Source organism: Phaseolus vulgaris, chromosome 7 (assembly GCF_000499845.2).
Source record: "Phaseolus vulgaris cultivar G19833 chromosome 7, P. vulgaris v2.0, whole genome shotgun sequence".
NCBI lineage: Eukaryota > Viridiplantae > Streptophyta > Magnoliopsida > Fabales > Fabaceae > Phaseolus > Phaseolus vulgaris.
The window spans coordinates 226,865-251,087 of NC_023753.2; the positions used below are offsets into that span (position 1 = coordinate 226,865).

General features: G+C 37.3%; 2 protein-coding genes across 9 annotated transcripts; both read left to right on the forward strand.

The window, feature by feature from the left end:
• Positions 1-427: 427 nt before the first annotated feature.
• LOC137828312 (transcription factor TGA6-like) lies at positions 428-7,854 on the forward strand. Of its 7 annotated transcripts, none has more exons than XM_068634822.1 (12): positions 428-629; positions 1,169-1,312; positions 1,665-1,751; positions 3,285-3,361; positions 3,482-3,670; positions 3,829-3,903; positions 4,204-4,263; positions 5,097-5,174; positions 5,287-5,338; positions 5,502-5,773; positions 6,904-7,152; positions 7,513-7,854. In XM_068634822.1, the coding sequence occupies exons 2-12, from the start codon at positions 1,249-1,251 to the stop codon at positions 7,657-7,659; spliced, it is 1,350 nt and encodes a 449-aa protein (XP_068490923.1). In that variant the 5' UTR covers positions 428-629; positions 1,169-1,248; the 3' UTR covers positions 7,660-7,854. The 7 variants fall into 7 exon arrangements, with proteins under 7 accessions (XP_068490923.1, XP_068490928.1, XP_068490925.1 ...); XM_068634824.1 differs by having other exon boundaries at positions 466-629; positions 1,657-1,751; XM_068634825.1 differs by lacking the exon at positions 428-629 and adding an exon at positions 778-975 and having other exon boundaries at positions 1,657-1,751.
• A 798-nt stretch (positions 7,855-8,652) lies between these two features.
• On the forward strand, positions 8,653-12,829 carry LOC137828311 (inositol transporter 1-like). Of its 2 annotated transcripts, XM_068634821.1 has the most exons (7): positions 9,109-9,179; positions 9,255-9,325; positions 9,732-9,830; positions 10,691-11,026; positions 11,415-11,522; positions 11,592-11,777; positions 11,936-12,829. In XM_068634821.1, the coding sequence occupies exons 3-7, from the start codon at positions 9,786-9,788 to the stop codon at positions 12,581-12,583; spliced, it is 1,323 nt and encodes a 440-aa protein (XP_068490922.1). In that variant the 5' UTR covers positions 9,109-9,179; positions 9,255-9,325; positions 9,732-9,785; the 3' UTR covers positions 12,584-12,829. The 2 variants fall into 2 exon arrangements, with proteins under 2 accessions (XP_068490921.1, XP_068490922.1); XM_068634820.1 differs by lacking the exon at positions 9,732-9,830 and having other exon boundaries at positions 8,653-9,179.
• Positions 12,830-24,223: the final 11,394 nt, after the last annotated feature.

Below are 24,223 nucleotides of genomic sequence, written 5' to 3' on the forward strand. Positions count from 1 at the left end.
TCAAACGATAAAAATTGAATTAAAAAAATTAAATATTTTAAACTTTCAATAAGACTTTTAATCCAAAGTTGATTAGAACTTAAAATTTATTTTTTATAAAGTGAGGTTATATATATTTTTTCCTTTTTCCTTTTATAATTTTTTATTTATAGATAATTTTTGGAAGATGGAAATAAAAAGGTAAAATTTAAGAAGCTAAAAGTGTATGTGAAAAAGGTTTTACAAGAAGAGGTGTGACTTGTAGCAGAGGATCAAAGCCGCAACACTGAAAAGTGAAACATAGCTGTGAAGCTATAACGTAAGACACTGTGTAATTACCGTGTCAGTGTGTAAGAAACAGTGACAAAACTACAAACAAAAAAAATTAGTAGAACAAAAAATAACATAGAAACAGTGAAATACAATTAATGATGAATCATGTCAAAGCACTGAAACATTATAAAAATGGGAAAATGAAAAATCATTAGTTCTTAGAAGCACAACAAGAACCGATCCTTCTTCTCTCTCTAATCTACTTCTCTTCCTTTCACTTTAATCCAACAATAATAATTATTCACCAAAAAAAACGTTCAACAGATACCATCATCATTCATCATCATCATCATCACCCACATCATCAGAATTCCAAGGTGGGTTCCCTTCATTCTCTGCCACTATTTGGTAGCATCAGTGAAAAAACAAAACTTTCTTCATTTACTTTTGCAGTTACTCTTCTTGAGATTAGATTTGGTATTTTCTTTTATATTGGTTTGGGCATCCATCGGGGGTTGCTGGGTTGGTGTCAAATTAGTCTTTTGCTTGTCAAAGTTTGCTGCTTTGACTTTTTGCACTTTTTATCTGTGAGTTTTAGCTTGTGGGCACACTGGCTTGTTCCGAAGTCTGTGCTCACCCAAGTTGGTTTTTTAGTAGCTTGAGCTACTACAGTTGAGTGTTCTTTCTTCAACGGTTTCAGATTTGTTTTCTGCTAGTGGCCCTGTAAGACCAGGAATTCTCTAGATTTGAATTGTTTCAAGTCTGTCTTTGTCAAAGTTGAGTCTGCTGGTTACCCTTCATGGGAAAAAGCATGTGAAGAGTTTCTTTTGCAATTGATGTTTTGATTTGGAGTCCTTTTGCTAGTCTGCTTCCAGTGAAGAAAAGACTGTGTTTTTTATTCTGTGATGGGTTTCAGGTCTTGAATTTTGTTGGGCTGCAAGGTTATTATTGAAATATGATGGTGTGTGTGGAGTAGAGCCTGTGTTTGTGTAGAAGATGAGAAGGGAACAGCAAGAGGGATGCCGAGCTTCAATTCACAATTGCCCAATTCCAATGCATGGTATATTTCCTCTTAGTATTAGATTTAATAATCTAGGTAGAAGCCTTCATAACTTTTGATTCTGTCCCATTTTATGAAATGCTGCTGTGTAGTTTCCCCAACCTAAATTTCTTCTGTTCCCATGTCGTTACACCTTCATTGGATATTTGGATCATTGTCCCAGCAACATAGGACATTCATTGTAAGGGGAAAAAACTTCTCGGAGCAATGTTCCAGTTTTTGATTTTTGAATCCATCAAGTTTAGAAGACTTAGGTTTTATGTGCTGTTTGTTTGTCTGAAAAGAAGGACCTGAGCTGATTTGTGCTTGTCTGTTAGCTGAATCTGATGTATGGTTTTTTTCAGCTGTACAGAGGGAAGCACAGTTGATTCTTTTCGTGTGTCTGACTTTGATCAATCAGTTGGATATCGCATAGAGGATGCTGTTGCCTTGAGTGGAAGTAAGTATTCTTATTGTTGGAGATTCTGCATTCTCTAAAACATGCCAGAAATGGGGGTATGCTATTGTCTTCTCTGCTCAAGCAAAAGCTAGCACCACCTTAGTGTATAGTGTAGTATTATTATAGTGCTGGATATGCTTCTGTTATGACATGTGTGCAATAGGATAGAAGCAGTTTCTTTGCTGCAATCAGTTAGCTTGTAGAAAAGAAATTTTGGCTTGCCCAAGTTATGAATATAAGGTAGTGTGGTTCATTAGTGAGTAATATGTATTGTTCCTCTAATTGTGATTTTCTAATTACTAAAAAACCAACACCACAGCACGTTGTTTCAATGTAATTCATTTTGAATATCAAAATTTACTATTATTAAATTATCTTATTTTGGTGAAAAATAAAAATAAATCAGATGTGATACCAACTTATCAGTTGTGAAAGATTACAAGTCTCCAATCTCATGGTTGTAACACGGATATTAAAAACCAAAGGCGGGGAAAGTCGTATTGGTAAAAGATAAAATGTAATCATACACTATCAATTTGGTGGAGCAAAAGAAAGAGTTAGAGGATTTAGTATGGCTTCATTGTAATATGGTGAGTTTGATTGAGTTATAATTTGAACTCTAGATTGAGTTTAATATACAATGGATGATTGAGATTTGTTGAACAAGATATCTCCAGTTAAAACAAAAAACAAGGAGAGGATCTGAATCCTAAAGAAAATATACATTTAAAAACTTATCAATTATCTCTAACATATTGTCAATTGTTTATGCTTGATAAGAGGAGGATTAGGGTATTTTAAAGTATTTCTAAGTGTTATGTGGCACAAGAATAAAAAAGAACATGTAATTAGATTAGATTTGTTTTGGAGATCCTACATTCTCTAAAGATGTGACTAAAATAGAGCATAAGTAGGAACACACATTAGCTTATAAGTTGGTTTTGTAGTGTTGAGTTTGATTTAAACCACATTTTAAGATTGTTTCAGAGTTTATCCTAATAATTATTAGTGCGCGTATTGTGTCATTCGATGTTAACTTGCTTTTGGACTACCTATAATATCTAGTTCTAAGAGGGTAAAAGATGGAGAATTGTGTAAAAAGTATTTCGTTAAAGGTATTATTGTGAATAAGTCTAACATGTTTCTTAAACTTAAAATACCTCTTCTCATTTCTCATCAGTGATCTTTATTTTAATTCTCCCTATTTTATAAGAATCCTTTTGTTAGCAAAATTTTATTGGATTATACAGTTGTTGATACCCGTCAGTGTGTAAGTTTTCATAATCTCACCAATTGCATGACCACGATAACATTGATAAACACATAGGGAAGTGCTGTGAAAGATAAAATAGAGAGTAGTAATACATCCACAGATGCACACATGTTAAAATATATAGTGGGCTTTTACTATTGGCTAAAGAACTAGATATCTAAGTTTATAATCTGACTAATCAATTCTTTCTATTCTTGGTAAAGTGTAATCTTTTCTCCACCTTTTCATTCTCTGATAATGTTATCTGATATGTGATTCAGACTCAATTTTTGACTCACTTAAAGTAAGTAGCCAAACAATTTCTCGAGGTCCTGTTCTACTTGGTTCCTTTGATAATGTGAGTTTTTCTATTTCTTGTTATCTATTAAACATTCAGCTTGGTAAATTAGGTGATTGCGGGCTACTTAAAACATAATTAACTATTTTACATTTCTTTTCTTTTCTCGTTTCAATTTAGTCGCCAACTTCACTTGACAAAAGCCCTTTAACAAACCAAACAGAGCGGGGAAGCTTGCAATTCCAAAAGTTCCACTCATCAAATTTGGTTACTGGTGATAAAGAACACCGGGAAGAGTTTGCCATGGCTGATGCTAGTCCTAGAACTGATATTTCTACAGATGCTGACACTGACGATAAGAATCCACAGGTGAAGTTTCTTTTTACCTTCTATGCAATTTTCTCCTTGGTTTTGAACCTATTGAACTCATCATCAAGGATTCAACTTTTTCATTTTTTTCCTTTAAAGTAGAGGTTATTTAGTCCACATTCCTTACAATCTGACATTTGAACATTCCATGTGTACAGTTTGATAGAAGTCATGCCCTTGTTGCTGCGGCTTCTGACTCCAGTGACAGATCAAAGGATAAATCAGATCAGAAGGTAAAGTATATTTTGAACAGTTAAATGACCATATTGGTCCCTCCAATTATATATAGCATCAAATTGGTCATCTGAAGTTGCAACATCTAGTTGATCCTTAAAGAACTAAAGGATGCCATTAATAAACATTGTAGTATCAATATTGATGTCAATTTATAGATGGAGGACCACAGTAATATTGTGTATACCATTTAAGGACCAAAATAAATGTTTACTCTATTTTAAATTATTGTGCGGTCAATATCTAAAATTTTATATCAATATTTGTTACTTGATCATTGGTTTGTTAATTTGTCGCAGACTCTCCGCAGGCTTGCTCAGAATCGTGAGGCTGCAAGAAAAAGCCGACTGAGAAAGAAAGTAGGAATGTGTACTTTTTTGTTAATATTTGTTGTTACAAGTGATTATCTGTTTTGTTCTTTCTCCATATAAATATTTGTATGGCTTCATTGTAACTCAAATACAGACTATATATTCTCATCTGTGGTTGTATGCATTTGAATGATCAGTTTGGTCTACAGATTATGTAGGCCTGCTTGCAAACTGAGAGTGCCATGGATATTGATTACATTCAAGTGATAGTATAATATATTTTTTAATAGAAAAATCAATTTTGTCAAAGGGAAAGGTGGAAAGAACAACTAGAGGTAGAATAAGATATCCTCCAAAACGGAAAATTGTAGGTAGAACAAGGAATATGAAAATAATCAAGAATTCAGCAAGACTGCTCCTGGCTGTCTGTGCTTAATTCTCCCACCGGCTTCTCAACAATGCAGCTGAAGTATACTTCCTTTTATGGTGAGAAAATACACATAAAATGTGTACAACTTTCTTTGAGCTCTGACTAATTGAAACATATATTTTGGTAACTAAATATTGTGATTACTACATTCAATACCCTCTGTAATGTTATATATATCTATGGCAGTTATCTAGATGTTTCTTCTTAACTGCACTTGGAAGGGAACTTGTAAAATGATAAATATGGATGTTCAACCTTTATAGAATAGAGTGCTTTGGAATAGTAATTAGTTATTTGTAATGCGTATATGGCTTGTAGTGGAACCCTCTAATACTTGTACAGTTTTTATTTGTTTGATCTCTTTGATAGATTTTAGAAATAACTATGTTTGCATCACCCCACTTGGCCATTAAAATGCAAGACTTGATACCAAAATGTTATTACTCCACAGGCTTATGTTCAGCAGCTGGAAAGTAGTCGTTTAAAGCTGACCCAACTGGAGCAAGAGCTTCAGCGAGCTAGGCAGCAGGTAGGGTGCAATTATTCCTTGGAATTAGTTTATGTTCTCCTTTTTAGTGAAAACTTTGCCAACCATGCTCATATTCAATTTAAACTCAAATCTCTGGTTTATTTTCCTGCAGGGAGTCTTTATATCAAGTTCAGGTGATCAAGCGCATTCAATGAGTGGAAATGGTATCCCTCTTTCTAAAATATGTTATTCAGACTACAAGTTTTAATATCAAAATGTCTATAACTTGTGTCTTATGTTGTACCAAACTATTTCAAGAATGTTTAAATTTCTCATTTCTCATCTGTTACATGAGATAATCCGTAACTATGTTTTTTTTTTTTGCAGGGGCCATGGCATTTGACGTAGAATATGCAAGGTGGGTGGAAGAGCAGAATCGACAAATTAACGAACTAAGAGCAGCTGTAAATTCTCACGCAGGTGATACAGAACTCTGCATGATTATCGATGGTGTAATGGCACATTATGATGAGATCTTTAGGCTGAAGGGCAATGCAGCTAAGGCTGATGTCTTCCATTTGTTGTCTGGCATGTGGAAAACACCAGCTGAGAGGTGTTTCCTATGGCTTGGTGGTTTTCGGTCATCTGAACTCCTCAAGGTGAGCTGATTGTGACCCTTTAGTTTATTGTTCTAATGGTTTGTTGAAAGATATTATGGCTTTTCCAAGCACTAGTTTTTCATTGTAAATTATTAAACTATTGGGAAGAGAGAGACATTGAGTTGAGATCATGTATTTCTAAGACAACATGGATACTTTATTTTTATTGAGAAAACGAAATCAATACAATAAACAGAAGAGGTTTGATTTCCTCTAACAATAAAGAAATGATACGGAAATAAATAAAAACAGTTCTAATAATACATATATAATCTAGATATATTTTACTATATAGGATCTGCTACTTATTTCTATAATTATAATAGTAACATATAGATAAAAATCTCCTACTGTTTTTTTGGATAATCATAAGATACCAAACTTGTTTTAACCTGAGAGTTCTGTAAAAGAGAATACATGCATTAAGGGTTGACATTTTGCATCTATATTTATGGTTGCTTTCTGACATTGCTGGTTGATGTAGAATTTAAAATGTTGGACTTGGGATTCTTATTATTGTGCTAGGAGTTTTATTATGTTAGGACTTTAAGACTGTTAATAGATTTGTATTACACTTCTACTTGCTAGAATACTAGTATAAGTATGTTTGTTTGGATACTCTGCCAAAAACCAATCATTATATCATATTTGTATCATTCAGATTCCTATTACTCTCTTCTCTCCTTTTATACATGTTTCACATATTAGTTTGTCACTGGATGTCTCTCCAGATTTTCATCTCTCTCTGTCTAGGGACATATGTTCTGTTACAAGTGACACTATAGTCAAATTTTAAGTACCAATGCCTACACATATTTTCTCTGATTTCAGTAAGAACTCGAGTTCTAGCAGGCTCCTTGTTTCATTCAGAACTTATTTAAGGGCCTGTCAAAAATCTAATGAAGTATGCTAATTAGTAATTTTAGCTAGCAAAGGTAGAGTTGATATATGTAGATAAGTTAAATGATAACCTGATTGTTTATTTAATGTGTTTGGTCCCTTGTGAAATACTAAATTTGAGACTTAATATGTGGTGTGGTTTGATTGTCCCAAATGAGTATTTTGCTCATCTCTTCAAAATTTAGTAGTTTGAGCCTTGCTTGACAAGAGTGGCATGAATTTGGTTGCAGCTCCTGGTAAATCAGTTGGAACCTCTGACGGAGCAGCAGTTAGTGGGTATCACCAACTTGCAGCAATCTTCCCAACAGGCAGAAGATGCATTGTCTCAGGGCATGGAAGCATTGCAGCAGTCCCTTTCGGAGACATTATCCACTGGATCACTGGGCTCCTCTGGTTCATCAGGCAATGTGGCAAATTACATGGGTCAAATGGCTATGGCCATGGGCAAATTAGGGACACTCGAGGGCTTCATTAAGCAGGTAAACCTTTTCTTACTCACATATAAACAATCAATTGAAGTGATTTTTACCATTCTGGTGCAATTTCACTCATTAATTATCAAAATGGGTAAGTCGTGTTCAGTTGAAATCTGATACACTGAAGTCGTGCCAGGCATGAAGTCGTGCCAGACATGAAATCGTGTCAGGTATGAAGTCGTGTCAGACATGACTTACCCATTTTGGTAATTTTTTAAGATTTTATCCATTTTGATGATTATCTTGTGAAATTTCACCAAAATAGTAAAAATCTCTGAATTGAGTATCTTAGAGACCACCAACCTTTGAAGTAGGAAGTAGAAAACCTTTGAAGTAACTAATTTGTGTGGTGGTGGTTTGAAGGCTGACAATTTGCGGCAGCAAACACTGCAACAAATTCATCGGATACTGACAACTCGGCAATCGGCTCGTGCACTGCTTGCAATACATGATTACTTTTCCAGGCTGCGTGCTCTCAGCTCTCTTTGGCTTGCTCGCCCAAGAGACTGATACATGGATCATTTTCCTCATTTTCCTTTTTCACTAACTTATAATCTACAAACTTTATTCTATTTTCTTCATTACTAATGTAGCAATATTCTCCATTGTAACGTGCTTCAAGAGATTACATTATTTTACACACAATACTTCAAATGTCGTCTTCTCAAGCAAAAGAACTGCAAATTAAAAATCATCCGTTTATAATTGCGATTTGACCAATACAATTTCAAAAATACATAGTTATCAACATTTCAACTCAAAATACTAACCCTTTTTCAATATATTATTTATTTTATATTCTTTCTCTCAAACGTTAAAGAAGACTAATTCTCCCTGCACTAGATCACAATTGATTTGCACCCAACACTTGTATAGAAAATGTCTATTTTATCCTTAAACTTTTGGATATCTATATCTGCGACACAACTAAGCATATGATCATCCGCAGTAGAGGAATGTTTCCTGGACGAACACAACTAAGTCAGTTCTGTATATACAAGTATATACAAATTCAGAATTGAAATGTGTCTTCTAGATATGATCATCCGCTATGAATGTTTTCTGGACGAGATCCTTTTTTTTTTCATTTCAAATTGGGAAAAGGTGACAAAAACAATTTTTGGTTTTAAAAAAAAGATGGTGCAGATCAACACAATTGATGTGGTGCAGGGAAAATTAGTCTTTAAAGAATCAAAAGCCACTCTTTTTATTGTAAAGTAAAAAAAAAAGTGTTTTCTTAAAGTTTTTTTAACATGTTTTTTCCCTATCATTTTCAATTTCTTAAAGTCCACATTTGTGACATAATAATACAATGATGAGTGTGGAGAAGGGAAACCCAACAAAAACAAAATACTAAGTACTTTCAGAAAACAACAGCCACATGTAAATTAAATTTTTTTAATCACATGTAAATTTATAATCTTATTCTTTACATTATTAAATATCCTTATTACATGACTTATAAATTTTAATAAATTATTTTTACACATCCACATCTAATCCAAACAGATTCATTTTCTGATAACATCTAATCCAAACAGATTCATTTTCTGATACATAGACAACCTCAATGTTCCTTGTAATCCTCAGAAAACATAGACAACCATATTATGGAAAGTGGATTAGGGTAGGGAAGTGGCATGACTAGTGTCGGAGTCAGATGATAAGAACAGCGAAGAGATAATTGGAAATATTAATATAAGAAGTGGACAACACCAAACAACAACATGCAATGGAATGGAATCACTACATCACCCTTCTCCTGTCATTTTCAGAGTGTGGAATGAATTCTAAGTGTTTGTGATTTGGTCTCAGTGTCTCACCCTCATCTGGGTCGATTAAGGTTCAACCCTTTTGGCCACGCACGCACGCCAACATGACCATCACCACCATAACTCATTCCATTCCGGGAAGCTCAGGGTATCTGGACATATACCCAGAGAGGAAAGTCTCCCTCTTTAAAAACCCTTACATTATAGGACTCACTTCTGTGGCTAGCATTGGTGGATTGCTCTTTGGCTACGACACAGGTACCTACTTCAAGATCAATTTATTCTCATGTTATTTTAGGATATGCTTTTTCTTCACCTTTTGTTGCATTGCAGGTGTTATTTCAGGGGCCCTTCTCTATATTAAAGATGATTTTGAAGCCGTCAGACACAGCAATTTTCTACAGGTACTATACCAATACCTATCATCCAACTGTTTCAACCAACTTTTCATATTTGACCATTGAATCCTACAAAATTAAGAATGCTACTGGTGTATTTTGATTTTGCTTTTCTACTGGGCAGTGTCAGTTGTGTGATTGTGGTACTACAATTAGGGGTGGTTGCTGCAGCAATGCCTGCTTTTTAATTTTCCTCTTCTGAAGTGGGTGTCAGATTTTTTTGTCTGATGAAAATACACTAAGTAAAAGATTTTAAACCCATGCTTTCATAATGTAATGGATACCTCCGCCAAAATTGGATTGAAGATACAAAATATTGGCTGCAGTTAGTTTTTGCCTCCATCCTTGCGTGCAGCTCTCGTGTATGGGTATTGTCATCTCATATACTCTGTTTCATTCCCCTTCTTCTCAGTTGCAGCACCATTGAAGCATATGGCCACTTGGTTACCAATCTACAAGAGCAATCATGTATCCAGTGAACAATATAAAGGAACATGAGTGTACGAAATTGGTATCTTCTCCTTGTACTCCTGAGGTCTAATTTGTTTATGATCTCCAGCATGCAAGGCATTTTGTTTTTTTTCCACATTATTTAAAGCACTGTAATTTGAATTTTGAATCAGGAACGTTAGGAACTTACGTGAATAAAATGTTACTTATGACGACTAGAGTTGGAATTTTTTAAAGTCATATGAAATCAAACCACCATGGAGTCACCTTTGTTGCTCCCATGCATAGACTGTTAAAAGAAAATACTCCTCTGTCTTTTCTAATCAATGTTTACGAAAGTCAGCATTAGAAATCATTGAAGCTAGACCTGAATGCAAGATTTTTTGCATTTATTAATTCTACAGGCTTTGGAAACACAAGTAAATTTGCAGGGTTTTAATCTTGTTAAAAGGAGGAGAGTGAGATCAAGGACTGAGAGGGATCTCATGGCGAATAATATCTATGATAATTTACTGGTGTAAAGAGTAAAAAATGCTTCATAACAATTCATCTATTCCCCTCCACCCCCAACCTATCAATCCTGTACTGTCCCTGGGCATGTCAGAGTTGAATTAAACGGTAATTTAGGTTGAGAGGTAGGGCTAAGGCTTGAGTAAGTCCTCTGTTCTGTTCTACCGCTTCTGCAATTTCTGCTGACACCTCAGAGGAATATAAATTAAGAGGGTGGAACTGGTTTCCTATAGTGATGCTGCTTTCCATTAAAGATCAGGACGAGATCACACAAAACATGAATTTTTCATTCTGAATGAAACTTCAGGGTGGTTATGTATCACAAAATAAAATTTATATATTAAATTCAAATGGGTGAAAAAAACAATTGGCTAATTCTCATTGTAGCTGTCTAATTGTATTGAGTTGCAGGAAACAATTGTCAGCATGGCGGTGGCAGGTGCAATTGTTGGGGCAGCAGCGGGTGGTTGGATTAATGATGCTTATGGAAGAAAGAAGGCAACCATCATTGCAGATGTTATCTTTACCCTGGGAGCAATTGTCATGGCCGCCGCACCGGATCCTTATGTTCTCATACTTGGCCGTGTTTTTGTAGGTTTGGGTGTGGGTATAGCTTCTGTCACTGCTCCTGTTTATATTGCAGAATTGTCACCTTCAGAAATAAGGGGAGCATTAGTAAGCACAAATGTGCTCATGATAACTGGTGGACAGTTTCTTTCCTATCTCATAAATCTTGCTTTTACACAGGTTCTTTTTCCATGCTTTGTTTTTCTTCACTTCTCGTAAAATAGAAATAATATCAATTATCCAGAGCTGTTTTGTATCCAATTTAACAAGTTCATGCACAATAAAGGGTAAAATTCAGTTTCTTCCATGTGAGATTTTTCCACCAATGATTTGAACTCCATCACTCCTCTTTTCACTTTTCTCCAATATAGTTAGTGTTTCTTCTTGTTTACCATGTACATTTCTGAGGGAATCAACATGTGAAATCGTGGACATCTCTAACTAGCCCCCTCAATATACAGAAAAAGAGAATAGGCATAGCAGAATAGGAATAGGCTCAAAATATCATGTTCCTGTTTCTGAGTCGAGGGTATCATTTCAATGACTGCCCATATTCTTAATCAAGCAGGTCCCAGGAACGTGGCGGTGGATGTTGGGAGTTTCGGGTGTGCCAGCAGTAGTTCAGTTTTTCCTTATGCTCTTACTGCCTGAATCCCCCAGATGGCTCTTCATGAAGGTTGTATAATTGTTTTATGTTTAGATTGAAAGTTATTTCATTTATATAAATCTTTTCTTCCATGTGCAGAACAGGGAAGAGGAAGCCATTTCTGTGCTAGCTAAGATCTATGACTTTGCTCGTTTAGAGGATGAAGTTATTTTACTTACTACTAATTCAGAGAGAGACCAACAAAGAAGGGATAATATCAGATATCGGAATGTTTTCAAATCAAAAGAAATTAGACTTGCATTCCTTGCTGGAGCCGGATTGCAGGTGAGAAAAACTTTATATCTAGAGGCAATGAGGTGCCAAAACCTAACTTCCCTTGCTATCAAAAGGTTGAAAGGCATAATAACTGTTGTTTGAACATGCTATTACTTTGAACATGCAAAATGAAATATCTTCTTATATATCATCCCATTGTTGCACAGGCATTTCAGCAATTCACAGGCATCAACACAGTGATGTACTACAGCCCAACAATTGTCCAAATGGCCGGCTTTCGCTCCAACGAGTTGGCTCTTCTTCTCTCTCTGGTGGTTGCTGGCATGAATGCTGCTGGAACAGTTCTTGGCATTTACCTTATTGACCATGCAGGGAGGAGAAAATTGGCCCTATTTAGCTTAGGAGGGGTGATAGCGTCTCTGATCATCTTGGCCTTCTCATTCTTTAACCAATCATCTGGAAGTAGTTTGTATGGGTGGCTTGCAGTTCTTGGTTTGGCACTATACATTGCTTTCTTTGCCCCAGGGATGGGACCTGTGCCTTGGACGGTTAACTCAGAAGTATACCCTGAAGAATACCGAGGGATGTGTGGAGGCATGTCTGCTACTGTGAATTGGGTCTCAAATCTCATTGTGGCACAGTCATTTCTGTCGGTTGCTGCAGCTGTTGGCACTGGTCCTACTTTCTTAATTATTGCTGTTATTGCTGTGCTTGCTTTTGTGTTTGTGCTTGTCTATGTTCCTGAAACCAAGGGGTTGACGTTTGATGAAGTGGAGCTGTTATGGAAGCAGAGAGCTTGGGGCAACAACCCTGAAGATGCTCAAAGCCTTTTTCAGAATGCAAATCATTCCTAGGAATGCAACCATCTGTGTGTCCTTCTGCAATCATTCAGTATATGCTACAACTGATACACTCATACTATACATTATTTTTTGCACACTGTATATTAGTTTTGATGCCACGAGTTTGCACTCAAACTTGGCCCACACACCACTTTTGTTTCATACCATTGTCATTGTTCCTTGGACATTATGTTAAAAATGTAATCTTTGTAATGCATTCTTTACCATTATAATGTAATTTCACTTATAATTATTAAATTTGGTGAAAATTTTTTAAAAAATTATCAAAATGTTTCGTAAATCAGAGACTTTGAACCAGAGACCTCGTTTGTAAAGTAAATCATCGCACCTACCGTCCAAGTAATTGGGAGAGAATCAATAAATTCTTTTTCGGATTCATCCTTCTCGAACGCAGATTCATCCTTCCTGAACGCAGCATACAACAATTCGTTGTATTACACTCTTCAAGTGTGTTTGTTCCCCCTCCTTCTTTACCATGACAAGTCGTACTATCTATTACGCTTTACTCCTTAGGTATTTGGGTCTGAAATTTTTTCCAGACATTCGTCATTGTGTCTATAGAGTTTTCGCTGAGATTTGAGCCCCAGACTCGTCCCACAAGATTCGCAATAAATTTTTTATTCATCACTGCCCGGGTTGAAAGGAAGGTTCGTTTGTGTGTGAAACTGTTTGATTTTTTTCCTGGGTGAATACTCATCCGTTTGACCTGAAATCTGTCGCGTTTTTGTCCCAAATTCAGTGGAGATTCTTACGCGGAATTTCAGGAAAAAACCATTTCGGGAGAATTTTCAGAAATTTTGTGCAAACCAAGGCTATCCTCTAGCAAAACTTGTGAAATTTCACCGTACTTTCTCCAATTTTTTTCCGGGTCCGTATTGCGCTGAAAAAATTCAGACGTGTACTTTCATATGTTGTTTGCACCCAGGTAAGGAGGCAGGTTCATAAAAAAATCAAAGAAAAAAGATACGGGGAAGAAAAGTCATGACGTTTTGTTTTCGGAAAACCGGTTTTGTTCACTCTCGGTCTGGGACTTACTGCGCCTTACTCCTTGGTTATTTTGGTCTGAAATTTTTTCCAGACATTCGTCATTGTGTCTATTGAGTTTTGGTTGAGATTTGAGCCCCAGACTCGTCCCACAAGATTCGAAATAAATTTTTTATTCATCACTGCCCGGGCTGAAAGGAAAGTTCTTTTGTGTGTGAAACTGTTTGATTTTTTTCCTGGGTGAATACTCATCCGTTTGACCTGAAATCTGTCGCGTTTTGTCCCAAATTCAGTGGAGATTCTTACGCGGAATTTCAGGAAAAAACTATTTCGGGAGAATTTTTCAGAAAATTTTGTGCAAACCAAGGCTAACCTCTAGCAAAACTTATGAAATTTCGCCATACTTTCTGCAATTTTTTTCCAGGTCCGTATTGCGTTGAAAAAATTCACACAAGTACTTTCATATGTTGTTTGAACCCAGGTAAGGAGGTACGTCCATAAACAAATCACACAAACAAGATACGGGGAAGAAAAGTCATGACGTTTTGTTTTCGGAAAACCGGTTTTGTTCATTCTCGGTCTGGGACTTACTGCGCCTTACTCCTTGGTTATTTTGGTCTGAAATTTTTTCCAAACATTTGTCATTGTGTCTATTGAGTTTTGGCTGAGATTTGAGCCCCAGACTCGTCCCACAAGACTCGAAATAAATTTTTTATTCATCACTGCCCGGGCTGAAAGGAAGATTCGTTTGTGTGTGAAACTGTTTGATTTTTTTCCTGGGTGAATACTCATCTGTTTGACCTGAAATCTGTCGCGTTTTGTCCTAAATTCAGTGGAGATTCTTACGCGGAATTTCAGGAAAAAACCATTTCGGGAGAATTTTTCAGAAATTTTGTGCAAACCAAGGCTAACCTTTAGCAAAACTTGTGAAATTTCGCCCTACTTTCTGCAATTTTTTTCCGGGTCCGTATTGCGCTGAAAAAATTCACACAAGTACTTTCATATGTTGTTTGAACCCAGGTAAGGAGGTACGTCCATAAACAAATCACAGAAAGAAGATACGGGGAAGAAAAGTCAAGACGTTTTGTTTTCGGAAAACCGGTTTTGTTCATTCTCGGTCTGGGACTTACTGCGCCTTACTCCTTGGTTATTTTGGTTTGAAATTTTTTCCAGGTATTCGTCATTGTGTCTATTGAGTTTTGGCTGAGATTTGACCCCCAGACTCGTCCCACAAGATTCGAAATAAATTTTTTATTCATCACTGCCCGGGCTGAAAGGAAGGTTCGTTTGTGTGTGAAACTGTTTGATTTTTTTCTTGGGTGAATACTCATCCGTTTGACCTGAAATCTGTCGCGTTTTGTCCCAAATTCAGTGGAGATTCTTACGCGGAATTTCAGGAAAAAACCATTTCGGGAGAATTTTTCAGAAATTTTGTGCAAATCAAGGCTATCATCAAGAAAAACTTGAGAAATTTCGCCCTACTTTCTGCAATTATTTTTCCGGATCCGTATTGCGCTGAAAAAATTCACACAAGTACTTTCATATGTTGTTTGAACCCAGGTAAGGAGGTACGTCCATAAACAAATCACAGAAAGAAGATACGGGGAAGAAAATTCATGACGTTTTGTTTTCGGAAAACCGGTTTTGTTCATTCTCGGTCTGGGACTTACTGCGCCTTACTCCTTGGTTATTTTGGTCTGAAATTTTTTCCAAACATTCGTCATTGTGTCTATTGAGTTTTGGTTGAGATTTGACCCCAGACTCGTCCCAGAAGATACGAAATAAATTTTTTATTCATCACTGCCCGGGCTGAAAGGAAGGTTCGTTTGTGTGTGAAACTGTTTGATTTTTTTCCTGGGTGAATACTCATCCGTTTGACCCGAAATCTGTCGCGTTTTGTCCCAAATTAAGTGGAGATTCTTACGCGGAATTTCAGGAAAAAACCATTTCGGAAGAATTTTTCAGAAATTTTGTGCAAACCAAGGCTAACCTCTAGCAAAACTTGTGAAATTTCGCCCTACTTACTGCAATTTTTTTCCGGATCCGTATTGCGCTGAAAAAATTCACACAAGTACTTTCATATGTTGTTTGAACCCAGGTAAGGAGGTACGTCCATAAGCAAATCACAGAAAGAAGATACGGGGAAGAAAATTCATGACGTTTTTTTTTCGAAAAACTGGTTTTCTTCATTCTCGGTCTGGGACTTACTGCGCCTTACTCCTTGGTTATTTTGGTCTGAAATTTTTTCCAGACATTCGATATTGTGTCTATAGGGTTTTGGCTGAGATTTGAGCCCCAGACTCGTCCCACAAGATTCGAAATAAATTTTTTATTCATCACTGCCCGGGCTGAAAGGAAGGTTCGTTTGTGTGTGAAACTGTTTGATTTTTTTCCTGGGTGAATACTCATCTGTTTGACCTGAAATCTGTCGCGTTTTGTCCCAAATTCAGTGGAGATTCTTACGCGGAATTTCAGGAAAAAACAATTTCGGGAGAATTTTTCAGAAATTTTGTGCAAACCAAGGCTAACCTCTAGCAAAACTTGTGAAATTTCGCCCTACTTTCTGCAATTTTTTTCCGGATCCGTATTGCGCTGAAAAAATTCACACAAGTACTTTCATATGTTGTTTGAACCCAGGTAAGGAGGTACGTCCATAAACAAATCACAGAAAGAAGATACGGGGAAGAAAAGTCATGACGTTTTGTTTTTGGAAAACCGGTTTTGTTCATTCTCGGTCTGGGACTTACTGCGCCTTACTCCTTGGTTATTTTGGTCTGAAATTTTATTCCAGACATTCGTCATTGTGTCTATTGGGTTTTGGCTGAGATTTGAGCCCCAGACCCGTCCCACAAGATTCGAAATAAATTTTTTATTCATCACTGCCCGGGCTGAAAGGAAGGTTCGTTTGTGTGTGAAACTGTTTGATTTCTTTCCTGGGTAAATACTCATCCGTTTGACCTGTAATATGTCGCGTTTTGTCCCAAATTCAGTGGAGATTCTTACGCGGAATTTCAGGAAAAAACCATTTCAGGAGAATTTTTCAGAAATTTTGTGCAAACCAAGGCTAACCTCTAGCAAAACTTGTGAAATTTCGCTCTACTTTCTGCAATTTTTTTCCGGATCCGTATTGCGCTGAAAAAATTCACACAAGTACTTTCATATGTTGTTTGAACCCAGGTAAGGAGGTACGTCCATAAACAAATCACAGAAAGAAGATACGGGGAAGAAAAGTCATTACGTTTTGTTTTCAGAAAACCGGTTTTGTTCATTCTCGGTCTGGGACTTACTGCGCCTTACTCCTTGGTTATTTTGGTCTGAAATTTTTTCCAGACATTCGTCATTGTGTCTATTGGGTTTTGGCTGAGATTTGAGCCCCAGACCCGTCCCACAAGAATCGAAATAAATTTTTTATTCATCACTGCCCGGGCTGAAAGGAAGGTTCGTTTGTGTGTGAAACTGTTTGATTTTTTTCCTGAGTGAATACTCATCTGTTTGACCTGAAATCTGTCGCGTTTTGTCCCAAATTCAGTGGAGATTCTTACGCGGAATTTCAGGAAAAAACCATTTCGGGAGAATTTTTCAGAAATTTTGTGCAAACCAAGGCTAATAACCTCTAGCAAAACTTGTGAAATTTCGCCCTACTTTCTGCAATTTTTTTCCGGATCCGTATTGCGCTGAAAAAATTCACACAAGTACTTTCATATGTTGTTTGAACCCAGGTAAGGAGGTACGTCCATAAACAAATCACAGAAAGAAGATACGGGGAAGAAAATTCATGACGTTTTGTTTTCGGAAAACTGGTTTTGTTCATTCTCGGTCTGGGACTTACTGCGCCTTACTCCTTGGTTATTTTGGTCTGAAATTTTTTCCAGACATTCGTCATTGTGTATATTGAGTTTTGGATGAGATTTGAGCCCCAGACTCGTCCCAGAAGATTCGAAATAAATTTTTTATTCATCACTGCCCGGGCTGAAAGGAAGGTTCGTTTGTGCGTGAAACTGTTTGATTTTTTTCCTGAGTGAATACTCATCTGTTTGACCTGAAATCTGTCGCGTTTTGTCCCAAATTCAGTGGAGATTCTTACGCGGAATTTCAGGAAAAAACCATTTCGGGAGAATTTTTCAGAAATTTTGTGCAAACCAAGGTTAACCTCTAGGAAAACTTGTGAAATTTCGCCCTACTTTCTGCATGTTTTTTTCCGGGTCGGTATTGCACTGAAAAAATTCACACAAGTACTTTCATATGTTGTTTGAACCAAGGTAAGGAGGTACGTCCATAAACAAATCACAGAAAGAAGATACGGGGAAGAAAAGTCATGACGTTTTGTTTTCAGAAAACCGATTTTGTTAATTCTCGGTCTGGGACTTACTGCACCTTACTCCTTGGTTATTTTGGTCTGAAATTTTTTTCCAGACATTCGTCATTGTGTCTATTGGGTTTAGGCTGAGATTTGAGCCCTGGACTCGTCCCATAAGATTCGAAATAAATTTTTTATTCATCACTGCCCGGGCTGAAAGGAAGGTTCGTTTGTGTGTGAAACTGTTTGATTTTTTTCCTGGGTGAATAGTCATCCGTTTGACCTGAAATCTGTCGCGTTTTGTCCCAAATTCAGTGGAGATTCTTACGCGGAATTTCAGGAAAAAACCATTTCGGGAGAATTTTTCAGAAATTTTGTGCAAACCAAGGCTAACCTCTAGCAAAACTTGTGAAATTTCGCCCTACTTTCTGCAAGTTTTTTTCCGGGTCCGTATTGCGCTGAAAAAATTCACACAAGTACTTTCATATGTTATTTGAACTCAGGTAAGGAGGTACGTCAATAAAAAAATTACAGAAAGAAGATACGGGGAAGAAAATTCATGACGTTTTGTTTTCGGAAAACCGATTTTGTTCATTCTCGGTCTGGGACTTACTGCGCCTTACTCCTTGGTTATTTTGGTCTGAAATTTTGTCCAGACATTCGTCATTGTGTCTATTGAGTTTTGGCTGAGTTTTGAGCCCCAGACTCGTCGCACAAGGTTCGAAATAAATTTTTTATTCATCACTGCCCGGGTTGAAAGGATGGTTCGTTACTGTGTGAAACTGTTTGATTTTTTTCCTGGGTGAATACTCATCTGTTTGACCTGAAATATGTCGCGTTTTGTCCCAAATTCAGAGGAGATTCTTACGCAGAAATTCATGAAAAAACCATTTGGGGAGAATTTTTCAGAAATTTTGTGCAAACCAAGGCTATCCTCTAGCAAAACTTGTGAAATTTCGCCCTACTTTCTGCAATTTTTTTCGGGATCCGTATTGCGTTGAAAAAAATTCACACAAGTACTTTCATATGTTGTTTGAACCCAGGTAAGGAGGTACGTCCATAAACAAGTCACAGAAAGAAGATACGGGGAAGAAAATTCATGACGTTTTGTTTTCGGAAAACCGGTTTTGTTCATTCTCGGTCTGGGACTTACTGCGCCTTACTCCTTGGTTATTGTGGTCTGAAATTTTTTCCAGACATTCGTCATTGTGTCTATTGGGTTTTGGCTGAGATTTGAGCCCCAGACTCGTCCCACAAGATTCGAAATAAATTTTTTATTCATCACTGCCCGGGCTGAAAGGAAGGTTCGTTTGTGTGTGAAACTGTTTGAATTTTTTCCAGGGTGAAAACTCATCCGTTTGACCTGAAATCTGTCGCGTTTTGTCCCAAATTCAGTGGAGATTCTTACGTGGAATTTCAGGAAAAAACTATTTGGGGAGAATTTTTCAGAAATTTTGTGCAAACCAAGGCTATCCTCTAACAAAAGTTTTGAAATTTCACCCTACTGTCTGCAATTTTTTTCCGGGTCCGTATTGCGCTGAAAAAATTCACACAAGTACTTTCATATGTTGTTTGAACCCAGGTAAGGAGGTACGTCCATAAACAAATCACACAAACAAGATACGGGGAAGAAAAGTCAAGACGTTTTGTTTTCGGAAAACCGGTTTTGTTCATTCTCGATAAAGGACTTAGTGCGCCTTACTCCTTGGTTATTTTGGTTTGAAATTTTTTCCATGTATTTGTCATGGTGTCTATTGAGTTTTGGCTGAGATTTGACCCCAGACTCGTCCCACAGGATTCGAAATAAATTTTTTATTCATCACTTCCCGGGTTGAAAGGAAGGTTCGTTTGTGTGTGAAACTGTTTGATTTTTTTCCTGGGTGAATACTCATCTGTTTAACCTGAAATATGTCGCGTTTTGTCCCAAATTCAGTGGAGATTCTTACGCGGAATTTCAGGAAAAAACCATTTCGGAAGAATTTTTCAGAAATTTTGTGCAAACCAAGGCTAACCTCTAGCAAAACTTGTGAAATTTCGCCCTACTTTCTGCAATTTTTTTCCTGATCCGTATTGCGCTGAAAAAATTCACACAAGTACTTTCATATGTTGTTTGAACCCAGGTAAGGAGGTACGTCCATAAACAAATCACAGAAAGAAGATACGGGGAAGAAAATACATGACGGTTTGTTTTCGGAAAACCGGTTTTGTTCATTCTCGGTCTGGGATTTACTGCGCCTTACTCCTTGGTTATTTTGGTTTGAAATTTTTTCCAGACATTCGTCATTGTGTGTATTGACTTTTGGATGAGATTTGAGCCCCAGACTCGTCCCACAAGATCCGAAATAAATTTTTTATTCATTACTGTCCGGGCTGAAAGGAAGGTTCGTTTGTGTGTGAAACTGTTTGATTTCTTTCCTGGGTGAATAGTCATCCGTTTGACCTGAAATCTGTCGCGTTTTGTCCCAAATTCAGTGGAGATTCTTACGCGGAATTTCAAGAAAAACCCATTTCGGGAGAAATTTTCAGAAATTTTGTGCAAACCAAAGCTATCCTCTAGCAAAACTTGTGAAATTTCGCCCTACTTTCTGCAAGTTTTTTTCCTGGTCCGTATTGCGCTGAAAAAATTCACACAAGTACTTTCATATGTTGTTCGAACCCATGTAAGGAGGTACGTCCATAATCAAATCACAGAAAGAAGATACGGGGAAGAAAAGTCATGACGTTTTGTTTTCGGAAAACCGGTTTTGTTCATTCTCGGTCTGGGACTTACTGCGCCTTACTCCTTGGTTATTGTGGTCTGAAATTTTTTCCAGACATTCGTCATTGTGTCTATTGGGTTTTGGCTGAGATTTGAGCCCCAGACTCGTCCCACAAGATTCGAAATAAATTTTTTATTCATCACTGCCCGGGCTGAAAGGAAGGTTCGTTTGTGTGTGAAACTGTTTGATTTTTTTCCTGGGTGAAAACTCATCCGTTTGACCTGAAATCTGTCGCGTTTTGTCCCAAATTCAGTGGAGATTCTTACGCGGAATTTCAGGAAAAAACCATTTCGGAAGAATTTTTCAGAAATTTTGTGCAAACCAAGGCTAACCTCTAGCAAAACTTGTGAAATTTCGCCCTACTTTCTGCAATTTTTTTCCTGATCCGTATTGCGCTGAAAAAATTCACACAAGTACTTTCATATGTTGTTTGAACCCAGGTAAGGAGGTACGTCCATAAGCAAATCACAGAAAGAAGATACGGGGAAGAAAATTCATGACGGTTTGTTTTCGGAAAACCGGTTTTGTTCATTCTCGGTCTGGGATTTACTGCGCCTTACTCCTTGGTTATTTTGGTCTGAAATTTTTTCCAGACATTCTTCATTGTGTGTATTGACTTTTGGATGAGATTTGACCCCCAGACTCGTCCCACAAGACGAAATAAATTTTTTATTCATCAATGCCCGGGCTGAAAGGAAGGTTCGTTTGTGTGTGAAACTGTTTGATTTTTTTCCTGGGTGAATACTCATCCGTTTGACCTGAAATCTGTCGCGTTTTGTCCCAAATTCAGTGGAGATTCGTACGCGGAATCTCAGGAAAAAACCATTTCGGGAGAATTTTTCAGAAATTTTGTGCAAACCAAGGCTAACCTCTAGCAAAACTTGTGAAATTTCGCCCTACTTTCTGCAATTTTTTTCCGGGTCCGTATTGCGCTGAAAAAATTCACACAAGCACTTTCATATGTTGTTCGAACCCAGGTAAGGAGGTATGTCCATAAACAAATCACAGAAAGAAGATAGGGGGAAGAAAAGTCCTGACGTTTTGTTTTCGGAAAACCGATTTTGTTCATTCTCGGTCTGGGACTTACTGCGCCTTACTCCTTGGTTATTTTGGTCTGAAATTTTTTCCAGACCTTCGTCATTGTGTCTATTGAGTTTTGGCTGAGATTTGAGCCGCAGACTCGTCCCACAAGATTCGAAATAAATTTTTTATTCATCACTGTCTTGGCTGAAAGGAAGGTTCGTTTGTGTGTGAAACTGTTTGATTTTTTTCGTGGGTAAATACTCATCCGTTTGACTTGAAATCTGTCAGTTTTGTCCTAAATTCAGTGGAGATTCTTACGCGGAATTTCAGGAAAAAACCATTTCAGGAGAATTTTTCAGAAATTTTGTGCAAACCAAGGTTAACCTCTAGCAAACCTAGTGAAATTTCGCCCTACTTTCTGCAATTGTTTTCCGGGTCCGTATTGCCCTGAAAAAATTCACACAAGTACTTTCATATGTTGTTTGAACCCAGGTAAGGAGGTACGTCCATAAACAAATCACAGAAAGAAGATAAGGCTAAGAAAAGTCATGACGTTTTGTTTTCGAAAAACCGGTTTTGTTCATTCTCGGTCTGGGACTTACTGCGCCTTACTCCTTGGTTATTTTGGTCTGAAATTTTTTCCAGACATTCGTCATTGTGTCTATTGAGTTCTGGCTGAGATTTGAGCCACAGACTCGTCCCACAAGATTCGAAATAAATTTTTTATTCATCACTGCCCGGGCTGAAAGGAAGGTTCGTTTGTGTGTGAAACTGTTTGATTTTTTTCTTGGGTGAATACTCATCTGTTTGACCTCAAATCTGTCGCGTTTTGTCCCAAATTCAGTGGAGATTCTTACGCGGAATTTCAGGAAAAAACCATTTCGGGAGAATTTTTCAGAAATTTTGTGCAAACCAAGGCTAACCTCTAGCAAAACTTGTGAAATTTCGCCCTACTTTCTGCAATTTTTTTTCAGGGTCCGTATTGCGCTGAAAAAATTCACACAAGTACTTTCATATGTTGTTTGAACCCAGGTAAGGAGGTACGTCCATAAACAAATCACAGAAAGAAGATAGGGGGAAGAAAAGTCCTGACGTTTTGTTTTTGGAAAACCGATTTTGTTCATTCTCGGTCTGGGACTTACTGCGCCTTACTCCTTGGTTATTTTGGTCTGAAATTTTTTCCAGACATTCATCATTGTGTCTATTGAGTTTTGGCTGAGATTTGACCCCCAGACTCGTCCCACAAGATTCGAAATAAATTTTTTTTTCATCACTGCCCGGGCTGAAAGGAAGGTTCGTTTGTGTGTGAAACTGTTTGATTTTTTTCTTGGGTGAATACTCATCCGTTTGACCTGAAATTTGTCGCGTTTTGTCCCAAATTCAGTGGAGATTCTTACGCGGAATTTCAGGAAAAAACCATTTCGGGAGAATTTTTCAGAAATTTTGTGCAAACCAAGGCTAACCTCTAGCAAAACTTGTGAAATTTCGCCCTGCTTTCTGCAATTTTTTTTCCGGGTCCGTATTGCGCTGAAAAAATTCACACAAGTACTTTCATATGTTGTTTGAACCCAGGTAAGGAGGTACGTCCATAAACAAATCACAGAAAGAAGATAAGGGGAAGAAAAGTCATGACGTTTTGTTTTTGGAAAACCGATTTTGTTCATTCTCGGTCTGGGACTTACTGCGCCTTACTCCTTGGTTATTTTGGTCTGAAATTTTTCCCAGACATTCGTCATTGTGTCTATTGAGTTTTGGCTGAGATTTGAGCCCCAGACTCGTCCCACAAGATTCGAAATAAATTTTTTATTCATCACTGCCCGGGCTGAAAGGAAGGTTCGTTTGTGTGTGAAACTGTTTGATTTTTTTCCTGGGTGAATACTCATCCGTTTGACCTCAAATCTGTCGCGTTTTGTCCCAAATTCAGTGGAGATTCTTACGCGGAATTTTAGGAAAAAACCATTTCGGGAGAATTTTCAGAAATTTTGTGCAAACCAAGGCTAACCTATAGCAAATCTTGTGAAATTTCGCCCTACTTTCTGCAATTTTTTTCTGGGTCCGTATTGCGTTGAAAAAATTCAAACAAGTACTTTCATATGTTGTTGGAACCCAGGTAAGGAGGTACGTCCATAAACAAATCACACAAAGAAGATACGGGGGAGAAAAGTCATGACGTTTTGTTTTCGGAAAACCGGTTTTGTTCATTCTCGGTCTGGGACTTATTGCGCCTTACTCCTTGGTTATTTTGGTCTGAAATTTTTTTCAGACATTAGTCATTGTGTCTATTGAGTTTTGGCTGAGATTTGAGCCCCAGACTCGTGCCACAAGATTCGAAATAAATTTTTATTCATCACTGCCCGGGGTGAAAGGAAGGTTCGTTTGTGTGTGAAACTGTTTGATTTTTTTCCTGGGTGAATACTCATCCGTTTGACCTGAAATCTGTCGCGTTTTGTCCCAAATTAAGTGGAGATTCTTACGCGGAATTTCAGGAAAAAACAATTTCGGGAGAATTTTTCAGAAATTTTGTGCAAACCAAGTTTAACCTCTAGCAAAACTTGTGAAATTTCGCTC